Raw genomic sequence first — 12,642 nt, 5'->3', positions numbered from 1 at the left:
TATATATATATATATATATATGTTCTTAGGATATATAGAATTTCAGCTCTGGATGTCTCCTTTTTCACATGAGAGATGTTTAATCCAAAAAAATTGAACAGCGAAAAATGAAAAATTGCTTTAAGACAAACCCTGATTATAAAGGGTCCAGAGTGGCGTCTAAAATAGCCCTGGAATAGGAGCCAATTAGCAGAGCGCCTGAAAGAAACTGGCTTCACATCCGTCCCTGTCTCCACTGTCTCTGAAGACACCAAGTTCACTATGATGAAGACGCATAACTGCTTACTTTTTGTTGCTCCCTTTGACTTGAACGTCTTTCCTGATTTATTTGGGAGCTCATTAGCTGCTTCTGGGGTAGCATCTATTCTTCCTGTGGTCCACACGCAGTCAAACATTTAAAACGAGACACAAACTGTGTGCATTCCTGATGTAACCATGAAAATGAAAAGAGTGAAAGCGAGGAGTGTATTGATATATCTCCTGGAATTCCTCATGTGCCATGAATGACTTGTTTAGTTAAACTTCATTTTCCTACGTCATGCTCTTGTTTTTCGGAACGAGGAATATGACGCCATCGCCATCTGATTCAGGATCACAACATGGATTTGAGTGATAGAAATGAAATGATGTACACAAAGAAAGACGGAGAGATGGAGCTTGTGGGGAATTAGTGTTCTGAAATAAATGTATTTATATTACTATATAATAATGCATGTGTTAAAGATAGATGATAGATAGATAGATAGATGATTTAGGGTATTTACTCTGTGTGTGTGTTTGTTTGTTGCAGGTACAGTAGAAGTGAGAAAAGAAGGTCTTGATGCTCAGATCAACCGTCTAGCTGAACTAATTGGACGACTGGAGAATAAGGTAAAGAACACATACACTGTAAATGCAGCGCAGCGATCTATGGGCGGCACACACACATTCATGACCTGCAGGCCTAACTGCTTCAACCTTCTAAAAGCATAAGGCTGCCAATAATCAATATTTTTTGCTTAGATTAGATTTATTGGTCCCCATAGGGAAATTGGTCGTCACTGACTGATTACAGAAAGGACATCGTTACACATCGCAGACGACAAACAGTAATAAACAGCATGTGACTAAAACATAACAGTTATTGTCAACAAATCCCGTAACACAGCCAAAGCGAGCAGGAATAGAGTCTGTCATTGTGATCTGTGCATCATTCAAAGCCTGAAATAGCTTTGTCAAAGAGCCCCATTGTTTTCCAAAAACTCATTCCACAGCCGTGAACCTCCCTGCTGCAGGGCGGCTTTCATTAGCATGAACACACTCTAGTTTATTTCAACCACACACCCAGTCCTGCTGTCATAAACATCTATTGTGTATTAGTCTACAGATGAAAAGAAAACACACGATTGGCTCCAGCTTGAGTTCTTTAAAAAAACTGCATCAGCTGGAAGAAAAATCCCTGAGTGCGCTCCAGTCCGAACTCCCACTAACACAGGGATTGTTCTTCCCACTCGACATGCAAAATCTATACATACATTTACAAGATTAATCAAATAAAAAACTGAACATTGATGCATTTTGTGCTGCATTTTTATGGTTTGGTTTGTTATTAGTCTCCAATAAGGCAAGGAATCATAACAGCATGACTTCAGAGAGTACGGCGAGAATAAGACGGACAAAACCAAAAGTCTGATTCAGTGGGTTTCATTGCCTCCGGCGAGGAGATCATTACCAAGTTAACTCAAAAAGCTATGGACAAATATTTTTAGGAAATGTTGAAAATCTTGATTACACTTTGGAGATGATCCAGAAGAGATCCTGGTATCTGATATTTTCAGTAACATTGCAGTCAAAACTTGTTCCTCAATATCTCGGTATTCCCTCTTGTTTGCAGCAGCTCTCCAGAATCAGATGCCTCTTTGTCTCCCTCCATCCCTTCCTCTCTCACATCCTCCTTCATTCTTCCTGAACCTCCCTCCTGCCCCTTACCCAGCAGTGAAAATGTGAAGGCTAATGGGGCCTCAGTCGACTCAGCTGCCTTTAAAAGAGTAGGTCTCTACAGCAGAAAGAGCCCAGAATAACTAACACCATATAATGCAGGGCGTGGGTTCAGCACTCGGTCAGACCTCAACAAGGCAGCTCAGCTTCCCGTCCCTCGTGGGAATGTCATCGTCTCCTTATTGTCCTCGCACTGTAGGCCTCATCCATCCCGTTTCAGCGCTCATCGAGCCCGCTATATCTGCTTGACGACGCGTTTGCTGTAGTTGCCGTTGATTGACGTGTTGCTTGTTGTGCTCCTCCTTGCAGACGGTCTTGTTTGATCTGCACCAGAGGCTAACGGACGCAGATGGCACCGCCAGCGCAGTAAGTACAAACGAAATGAACAACTGTTCCATCACACTGCTACACACACCTCCGGGTCTGGCATCATGTACTCCTGCTGCACAACGGCACACCGCCATGACGGCGGCTCCTCCGGCTGAGGCCTGCACACCACTTTGTGATGCAACCAACGTCGGACAGTGCGTCTGGTCTCTGTCCGTCCCATGGGCACCAAACTTTTGAATTATTTCCCAGGAAATGTACTTGTTTTGTTTCTTGATGAATAATTTATGGACGTTTTCATGCCGTCACATTACACAGCTTCACTGAAACATGCTTGGGGTGTAATATTCTGCGATGCTCATCAGTGATTCGTGAAGACCAGCGAGCTCTGTGCATTTCTGGCTCTGTTTTGATTGGCTCATGCATCAGAGAACGATGACATTATGCTTGTGCCTGTGCACTGGCGATAGTCAAGGCATTAGGACCAGCCCCCCCCCACCGTTGTGCAGCTCAGCATCGCTGTCATGGCTAGTTTCTGGCCAAAGCTCTTGACATTTTCAAACCCTGTGCCCCCCAGTGTGTAAGTAAAAAAGTATTTTGGAGTGATCAGGCGCATTGTTAGCACAATGCTACCTTTGTGCGACCGTATCATTAACCAACAAATATCTAGTCCGAAGTTAAAGGTGCAGTCTTTTCCTTCTATTTAATTGACATGGTAAAATCCCCCCCGACGTGATCACAGTCTGTTTTACACGCAGGGATGCTGTTTAGCTCTCCTACTCAGTTATACTCATATTGCTCATACTGGATGTAGTCATCTGGGATCGTCAATGGGACAGCTTGTGTTTGCTTTCACTTTGCGCTTGAGCAGATTTGTTTCTTCATCAGAAAACCATTTTCTCATCCAAGCTGCCAAATCTTCCATTAAAAAGCACTAACAGAGTAAATCCAACCCCTTTGCACCTTGTACCGGCCTCTGAGCCCAGATTATGACTTTGTTCCCTGGCAGTTCCATCCTCAGCATCCTTCTACCGATACAGTCCCCGTCTCTCCTCTGGACATGTCCAAACCATCAAAGTCTGGCCTCTCTGACCTCATCTCCAACCCCTCATATTGTCTCATTTCTAATTCTAATTCATTGTGAGGAAGCCTTTTCACCATTTTCGAAGCGGTTGTAAAATGACAGTATGGAATGTGGGACAGGTTTTGTCGTGATTTCCAGGTTTAGTCATGCTTGACTGATTTTACGAGTGTTCTTGAGTGTGAACTGTGAACACGTCTTTATTTGACTATTTCCTTGTTAAACTGACGCACCATTATAAATGGGCAGTAAGAGAACTGGGAGCAGATCAGGACCTTGACACGGAGCTGGTTGAGTCTGCTAGACAGGTCCTTCGGTCCGCCTCAGGAAACGCTCTTGTCGTTTCGGATGAAATGAAGTTTTAGTGCTTCAGATGTGATGGCAGAGACCTTTTCAGTGTGGTAATGATTCTCAACGAGCTTTTTCCTGAAGCCCTGAACTAACAGCTCGGGTTTCAGGGTTTATATGTCGGCGTGTGGTTTACTTCACTCCATTAATTCTTTCCTATAAAACACGCCGCTACATCATTGGCGCTAGTACGTATACGGTTGCGGTACATTTACTCCATATTAAGTGAATAGATACTGGGGAAAATGCAGCAGTTATTCCATACTGTATACATGAATAGTCATTCCTGATGGAATTCTTAAGGAGTTGTGAGGAGACAGATGATGACTCACATCACGATGCACATCACAGAGAGTTACCGATGAGCAACACACACACACACGTGAACAGTCATGGCACCGCGGCCAATTCTGACCCGAAAGGCTCGATGGATAAAGTGTACATTCAGCACTAAGACTCTGTACTCTTCCTTTCCATTTCAATAATTAAGCTATTCTTTTAATTATTTTTTTTTACACCTCATTATGGTCTTTTCCCACATGCACGCTCACAGGCCTCATTCCCACCCCCACTGTTACCTATAAATGCATCAAAACAGCACTAAATTAACCGTTTATATATCACCACTCATTAGACCTGTTAGAGAATAGATAGCTGGCTGGTCCACATCGGAGACGTTCAACAACACCAGCAGCTGCATCATTAATGCATCTCATGTACCCGAGATCGGAACCTTGAAAAGATCCTGGGGAATTTCATTTGAAGCATCGTTAGAAAGGCAGATTGCTGCATGATTAAGGATAGCATTACACCTGCTTTTAAAACTGCAGATCACAAATAAACCAATGAACAACAGGATGTCTGCATGAGACCAGAGAGGCTTCAGCCCGTCTAACAGTCTAGTTGTTAAGCCATTTAGAAAGACCAGGTATATTGTCTACTGGCATGACTTTGATATCTTTATGGGAAAGGAAGACTTTCTGTTGTTTAATAGCAAAATGTTGTAAAATAAATACAAATTATTTCTCATTTTGAGTTGGTCTTGTTTACAAGAAGATGGATGGATATTGTAGATCTGCCCATGAACACTCAGACGGCCGTTTCACCAACGCGCCTTGATCCGGCAGTTCTTCCTGACGAGCACTGTTGGCGTGCTCACATGACAACAAATCAAATAAATCTTCGATAGCGCTGAACAGCCAATGCAAGTGGAATGAGTTGGTCAGTTGGTTGTTAAAAGCAGTTTGTCATCTGGGAATCATTCCAGCAACAATCATGGTCTCTTTTTTTTGTATAGCTTAGCAGTCCTTTGTTCTGCCGCCTGTGCTGCTGCAGAAGAGGATCTGTTTGCCCACCTACCATCTTATAAAGCCCTTAAAATCCAAACCATTGAGCCCCACTGTTGCCCAGCGACACTAGTTTGAGTCAATCTCGCATACACTGTCTGCACTGTAAATACTAAGTAAAGCACCTAATTAAATTATTAATCTGCTGCTTAAAAGTCCTCAACCAATGTTCTCGCTCCTTCTGCTTGAATAACTACAGTGCCCATCTGTTTTAGGGAATCACTGTGTAATTGTGGACTGAAAAGATTCATGTGTTCAGTGAGATAGAAAGGGCTGAGTAGCGCAGAAGGGGGGGGGGGGGGGAAGTATTCAGAGGCTGCATATGTTGCTGTTTTTCCCCCTTTCCTTTTTGTGAAAACAAGAAGAACACTGAAAACAGCCAACTTGTTGACAGTAATAAACATGGGTCGACTTTATTTGTCTATAGGAATACTGGTGGTAAAGTGCCAATGTGAAGTCTCTGAAGGGAAAACAGCAGTACTGGAGACAATCCATATGCTATCTCATACATTTCTAAGTATAATAAAGACTGGTGTCCCTCAAGGTTCAATGCTTGGCCTAATTTTATTTCCTACATATGACATGTGTATACTTTTGGTGTATGACTAAAAGCAGCAGAGCAATATTTCATTGCAGTGACAAGCTATACTGCCTGATCCAAGGACTGAAAAGCAACCTTCCCATCTGGAATCTGGGATGTATTTATCATCAGATGTTCATGGGTTAACAGACAAAATCTCATCTTCAATAATCGTGGATTATTTTTGCATCTAATTATTTCATTATGTTATCTTATATTTGTTTTATATGCATATATGCGCAGAACCCTCAAGCGCCAGGTCTTTTGTTTATATATATATATATGTAGTATATACACACTGTAATGTGTGTGTGGGTTCTTATGTCTCAAGGCTTCATGTATGAACAGAGGAACTTTTTCCCCAGCGCTGGCCAGATCCCGTATCTGTATTAATCAAGCACAACCCACACTGCCTCGCTCATACCGCTCTCCATCATTGCTTGTTCCTCCTTCTCTCATCCTCTGTATCGTTCTCTGTGTGTGTGTGTGTGAGGTTTTCTCTCCTTCAACTCTGTGTGTTTCATTTACCTTTTACTGCCTCCCATCTCATATTAAAAGACCTAATAGGCCATTTCATTGTAGGCCTTTATTCGACTGACTAGCTGCATGAAAAGGACCCTGTTGATCCACTTTTACGCAGTGAGCTCCCTTTTACAGTAATAAGGGTGCGTTCAGGAAAACGCCAGGTGTTAAAAAGCAAACGGCAGAACAAAGCAGAAGGGAAAAAAAGTCCTGAAAGACAGAATGGCATCGGCCATATTTTGCTGCACTCGGCGTCAATGCTTTTAATCATCTCTTTGAGTCAGCACATAATTATTTCATTCACATTTATGGCTCAGTGAGTGTAAATCACAAAATCACTTTTCCAAGGCCATATTTCATGTGTTTGCCAGCTTTTTGGCAGGGATATTATAGAACTATTGTATGGTTGTTGTTGTTTTTGGCAACTTTTACCGGGGGTCAGGGTTGGCCATGCCCAGCCAGATTCCAGTCAGGCCTTTGATGAAGAGGATCAAGAAGCAGGAGTGAAGCTAGGTGTGTGTGAGAGAGAATATCATAGGAAGGAAAGCAAAGAGACACATGCGTGCTCCGAGAGAGAGAGAGAGAGAGAGAGAGAGAGAGACTGTATCTGTCTTAATTTCCCTATAAATAGCAGTGTGTGTCAATAAATCTGTTGTTGTTCCAGCAAACTCTGAATGAATGGCGTTGTGGTCCCGCAGTGCAGTGTCTGAAACTGTAACTGAAATCTGAGATTAGATTTTAATAATAATCTCAGAGCCGTTCACTGCAGCTGCAGTTGGGTTACAAATAATGTATAATTATAATTTAATAATAATTGGAACAAGCTGGGTAGCTACTTCTGAGTTTTCCACAAAAGCGGGCTGCAGACTAGAAGACTGAACATTAAAACATTTCCAATCACGTCATAAATTTAACTCCTGCTTCATTTTGAAATGTCTGTGGTTTTAACCAATGGACCAGGTGAAGGATTTAATCATATGAAATTATGAGAGAATCATAATTTAATATAGTAATACATTTATAATGAATTTAATACTAATCATAATTTAGTCACAAACATCTTGCATCCCCAGATGATGTCTTGTTTCAAATCAATTCAAGCCTGGAAAGAAAAGAACGTCATGATTTGGCAAGGTGCTGCAAGCCACAGATGACGATAAGGGCTGCTGCTACTTACTCTAATATATTTCTTCTTCTCTCTCTGCTGCAGTCAGCAGGTCGGAATACTGTAAGCCATACTGTAGTTATTCATCTATTATTGCAGCCCAAGGAAAGATATGCAAATTACCTCCTTAACTCATGAATGGGTTCTTTCTTTTCTGTTTGAATAAATGAGGGGTTCCTTGAGTCCTGGGAAGGAAAGAAGGAGGAAGGGTAGGAAAGAGAGGGGGACAGGAAGGAAGGAAGGAGGAACAATGACAGGGAAATGTGAAATACATAGGGGAGAAAAATAAGCAACTGTGGGGGAGAAGGCAAATGAGGTGGTGGCAGAAGGTGGCAGATTATTGAAACGGCAACTGGGGCATTGAAGACCTGCAGAGAAGACAGACTGGGGGTGTGGGCATGGAAACGAAGGGTCGAGAATCGGAGACGGTGTGAGGGGTTCCCATGGCAACACGCTCTACAATTTAGACATCTTTTGGCTACTCCCAATTTCATACCCAGCTGGATAACATCCCACTGTGCGGCATGTTACACACACACGTTTAACAGCACACCGTATCCGTGTCCTTGATCGATGACGAGGAATGTCTAACTTGATTCTATTGATTTGAAATGTTACAGTATACTACTAATACAATGATTACCACTATATTTACCCTGTAAGGTAGCAGAAGCAGTGACGTCCTGGAGTCAAAAGATCCTAGGCTAACTGATTCCCCCTGTTCAGAGTCTTTATGCTTAGTGCTGCCGATTAACACACATCAGAACAGTGTGAGGAAAACGGATATTAAGTGTTTGAAGCTCATGATTTACTTCCTGTATGGGGCTTTGTGTCAGAGGGGAGCGGTTTATATCATTCGGTCCAAGAATAGGAGGGTAAATGGAGTGTTGCGATCAGATTATCAGGGGCTGCTGGGCAATGTTGTGTCTCTAATTGAGTTAGTGGGGTGTTTGTGTTTGTGTCGTGTCCATGGTTGACTGTACTGTGGTTATACGTCTATCATGTTCTGTTTATGGCGTGGGTTCTTCACACATGCAGCACGTAGCTCCTCTGACAATTCGGCCAGGTGTTTATTCGTGCAGATTGATGTTGCAGTAATTGCCTCTTGACAGCAAATGGAGTTAACGGCAGCGGATGAACAGTGACGTCAAGAGATAATCATTACATGCCAATAAAAGAGAGATGGATACATATGCACGACCACGGATGTCTTGGATACTTGAGGTTTGTTTTTACAGGCAGGAAGACCTGCAGCTAACGTTTGTCAAATGAAGACCGCTCTCTTCTCGGGATGATCTGCAGCAAGCTATTGTCTGTTACACAAATGCTGCATAATCTGATATCTGATAGCAAAACCACATCCTGTTTCTGGGTTCACTGTTAGTATCTCAAAGGCAATTGGTAAAAATGTGTCAGGAAGACAGAGATTATAACGGAACAAGTAAGGGATAAAAATAGCATTCAGCATGGGTTCCAGACATGGTTTACATTCCAAAGCAGGATTTAGTCTAATCTCTATTCTTGGGGAGCCCCAGAAAGAAAGCATAATGAAAGAAGCACAAGGAGGAGAATGCATTGAGCAAGAGTTCAATGTAGGGGAATGTACAAAAACATGGACAGCAGTGTGTGAAGTACCATACATTAGAAGAAAAACTATTTAGGTGCAAGAATTTAAAAGCCTTACAATGGTACTTGAACAAAGTTTTCGACAGTTTCTAGGGAACCAATTAATTTTTTTTAACACTGGCAGTTTTTCTGAGCATTGTTTCAGATCCAGGAATTAGTAGGCCAGAATTATCACACTTAAATGATAATGTGTGTGTGTGAGCATGTGACATTTGTGTGCATGCTCATCGAAGTGTACTATTAAGTCTCAGTGAGACACAGCTGGACTTATCTAGGTCAGCGTGGATGCATTTTTAATTCATCCACTGTGAGCTGCAATGAGGCTGGCACATGAAAAGCTGAAAATAGCAGCCTATCTGATCTGATCAAAGCCAAAGTAGCAGCAGTTGGTTTTCATTGTTGTATATTGGATGCAAATAATCCTCCTGGCTATAAATGTAAAGCGCATGTATGTACATGTACTCGTATTTCCTACAGACCTAGAAAGGCAGGAACTGCACTGAACACAAAGGTAACCTCAATCAGTTCCTCATGCTTGCTACTGCTTCACGTGGAGCTACTGCACCAGCAGAGATCTCATGTGACATACATTCAAATCAAACCTGTTTGCTGAAGGTGCTTGTGTATGAGATGACCTATTTGTAGCATACAGAACAGTGAGGCAGAAAAAGCAGCAGCAGTAGCCCGTACCTTTGTGAGTTGTCGTGCTAACGGACGGACGGACAGACAAACCAATGCCAGTGATGACATCACATCTGGCTTGGCGGTGGTAATAAATCTCAATGAAAAAGAAAAACTTAAAGGTTTCATTGAACCCTACATGTAGAGTGTAAACCTGGACTTAAACCTGTATGTAAAGTACACTTTCACTAATATTGAAATGCCATTTTAAACCCGACCTTGCTCTCTCTTCCTACGCAGTCCCTGTTGCTGATTCGTCAGGAGATGGCCGTTTCCCAGAAGAAGCTCGGCGAGTTCTGCGAGGCTCTGAAGCAGTATCTGAAGAATGTGTCCACCCAGAGAGACTGCTTTCAGTACGTCTCACCACGTCTGCAAACCATTTAGTGCAACCGTTCTCATGTCTTACGTGTATGTTACACAGTCAACACTTCAGTTGGTCTTCCATCACTAAATCTGATATCTGGCTACTGTAATGCCGATGGGGTTTGGATCAGTGAGATATACACACCGATGCAACCTCACACCTGTAATCGGTACGCAGTGCGAACCTATTGCAGATCTCCTGTGCTCCCCACCCTGAGCCTCGGGGTGCCGTGAAGCAGCCCGTTATCCTCAGAGATTTCTCCAAATCCCAAACGCAATCTCTTGTGTGCTTAGTCCAGCGTCATATTCAGCAAATGCTGCTGGCAATGCGTCAAGCTGCTGGCTCTGCTGTACTTGCAGTATTTGTATTGCAGTTGTTCCCACAAGGAACTGCAATCTGTTCCTTGGGAAACCTTCTTAATGCACATAAATATCCAAACACTTTCTTGGTATTCTAAAGGTTTGAGTAATTTAAGACGCAGAATTTTGCTATGTCTTGGGGGAAAAAAACTGTTAAGTTGATTTTTCTTTATCTCCTTCTTGACGTCAAAACATCTGACTCAGATCACTAATACCATACAGAGGTATTCTCCAGATAAACAGCCGCCTGGTATGTTGCTGAAGAGACAGGACTCACAGGAGGCTTCTAGAGATTCATTTTATTTTTATCAGTTGTTAATATTTGTCACAACATAGCAAATGTAAACTTGTACATGTAATGGCAAACAAGCTTAAGCAGTTATTTGCAGTTTAAAAGAGGTCTGTGCCTCATGCCAGGTTAAGTCCTCTGAAAATTGAAATGAGGGTTGTGTCTGAGATAAGAGGAATCCAGAGACGCAGGTGTAATTTAATTCCAAAATATGTTCCAGAATTGGAAGTGACCGCCTTATCTTATAGGAGCACAACCTCATCTCCAGCAAGGAGCCAGAACATGTGCGCTGTGCAATTTCTCCTTTTCACAGAGCTTTCACACCTGAAGGTCTGAACCAAGGTTCCAGTTGTTGTTTTATTGTACACATTTGGTCCAGTTAGGTTTCACACTGCGGTTTTGATTATTGGGAAGGATGTGACAAATACACTGACGGTCGTTCTTTGTGCCTTTATTTTTGCCATGGAAGGCAATCCTGAAGAATGTCCAAGGCACATATATAATTAAAATGATGGCCGGTGTGTAAATGACCTGTGGGTCTCTATCCCATTGGATTATTTGTGAAACTATCTATTTGAAACTATTAAGTAATCGATATAAGAAGCTAACTGTTAATTTAGCTCTTTGAGAAACTCAATGGCGACTCCCTGCACTCGTTCTATGACTCATGGTAATTACAATCTTTACGTCAACCCTATCAGTTTATTTATTCCAATCTGCTCTGGCTTCTTTATGGATAATCTTCCTTTGAGTTTAGTTTATTCATTTTTATTTAACCGGGGCATTGCACATTAATGAAACTGTATAAAAAAGATGATCAAACATTGTAAAACCAAATAGATTTTAAACTCACATATCAAAGTAGTAATAAAAAAAAATCGCATAATAAAATATTAAAAGAACTAAAATTGACCATAAAGAGGGGCAAAGACATTAAACACGTTAAAATAGCAGTATAAATAAAATAATAAAACATGCTATATATAACGAGCGTATCTCAAGGGTATAATACCGTCCCCTCTTGCAGCACCTCTCGTGACATGAGATGCTAGACTTTTGACAATCCTGTACAAATACATTTGCATATTTAAGCATATTTTCCCAGTTCAACAGTTTGTATTTTTTTAGTGGTGAAAATGAACTGGGATGCCATTACCTGTACTGTTACTGGTTGTCCTTTGGGACAGAACAACGGCGGTTCTGGTTCACCCCTGCAGACGACATCAGGTCAGCTTGGACAACGTTCCCCTTCGTCTTGTTTGCAGCATCTTGAAGCCATTCTTCAACACACTCACGCTGCTCTAGAGACAGCCTGCACCTCTTCATTACAGCAGAGTGTACCCGATGGCGTCCCTCAAAGAACTACTCAATAATATCTCGCTTCCTCCATATTCACCAAGTCAAAAAGTGTTCCACTGTGTTATTGCACTTTTTATTTTTATAGATGGGATGCAATTTCCAAGGCTCCATCTCAGTATTAAACTCTTTGGTGTCAATATTGTGTGAAATGAAATCTCAATCTCAATAATGCGTATTTAATGTTCTTATCACTTCTTTATTTCCTTTCCATTGTCTCTCTTCCCCGTCTCTCTCTCCTCTGCAATGCCTGATCCATCCCCCCCTCCTCTTCGTGCATGTCTTCCTCACTCTTCTGTTCTGTCATAAATCTCACTTTATCCGCCCCCCCCCCCATCCACCTCTCCTGCCTCATCGTGCGTCCACTGTCCTCTGTCTCCGCTCCAGTGTGACAGCAGTCCGCCTGCCGGACGGTTTATCCTTTGTCGTTTACGAGTTCTGGGAAGGAGAGGAGGAGTGGAAAAGGTGAGCTGTCAATCACATGTAGCTCTATGTAATAGCGCCTCAATCTTAAGCCGCTTGCTAATACCTGTCACCTACACCGGCATTAAGAGCTGCCCGAGCAGGATGAGAAAGCTGTTGGTGCATTTGAAGCGTTGCCATGAGAATAAAAAATGAGTT

At 42.2% G+C, this 12,642-nt stretch overlaps 1 protein-coding gene across 1 annotated transcript in view; it reads left to right on the top strand.

Annotated features, from left to right (window-relative positions):
• The window catches only part of necab2 (N-terminal EF-hand calcium binding protein 2), a 46,904-nt gene that overhangs the window by 33,088 nt on the left and 1,174 nt on the right, over nucleotides 1–12,642 (top strand). Inside the window, exons 8-11 of the mRNA XM_068739641.1 lie at nucleotides 791–870; nucleotides 2,287–2,343; nucleotides 9,894–10,006; nucleotides 12,409–12,486. Of these exons, the coding sequence (XP_068595742.1) occupies nucleotides 791–870; nucleotides 2,287–2,343; nucleotides 9,894–10,006; nucleotides 12,409–12,486 (328 nt within the window). The remainder of the gene's footprint in view (nucleotides 1–790; nucleotides 871–2,286; nucleotides 2,344–9,893; nucleotides 10,007–12,408; nucleotides 12,487–12,642) is intronic.

The sequence above is a fragment of the Brachionichthys hirsutus genome, chromosome 5, assembly GCF_040956055.1.
Source record: "Brachionichthys hirsutus isolate HB-005 chromosome 5, CSIRO-AGI_Bhir_v1, whole genome shotgun sequence".
NCBI classification, from domain to species: Eukaryota; Metazoa; Chordata; class Actinopteri; order Lophiiformes; family Brachionichthyidae; genus Brachionichthys; species Brachionichthys hirsutus.
This window is presented reverse-complemented; position numbering and strand designations above follow the sequence as displayed.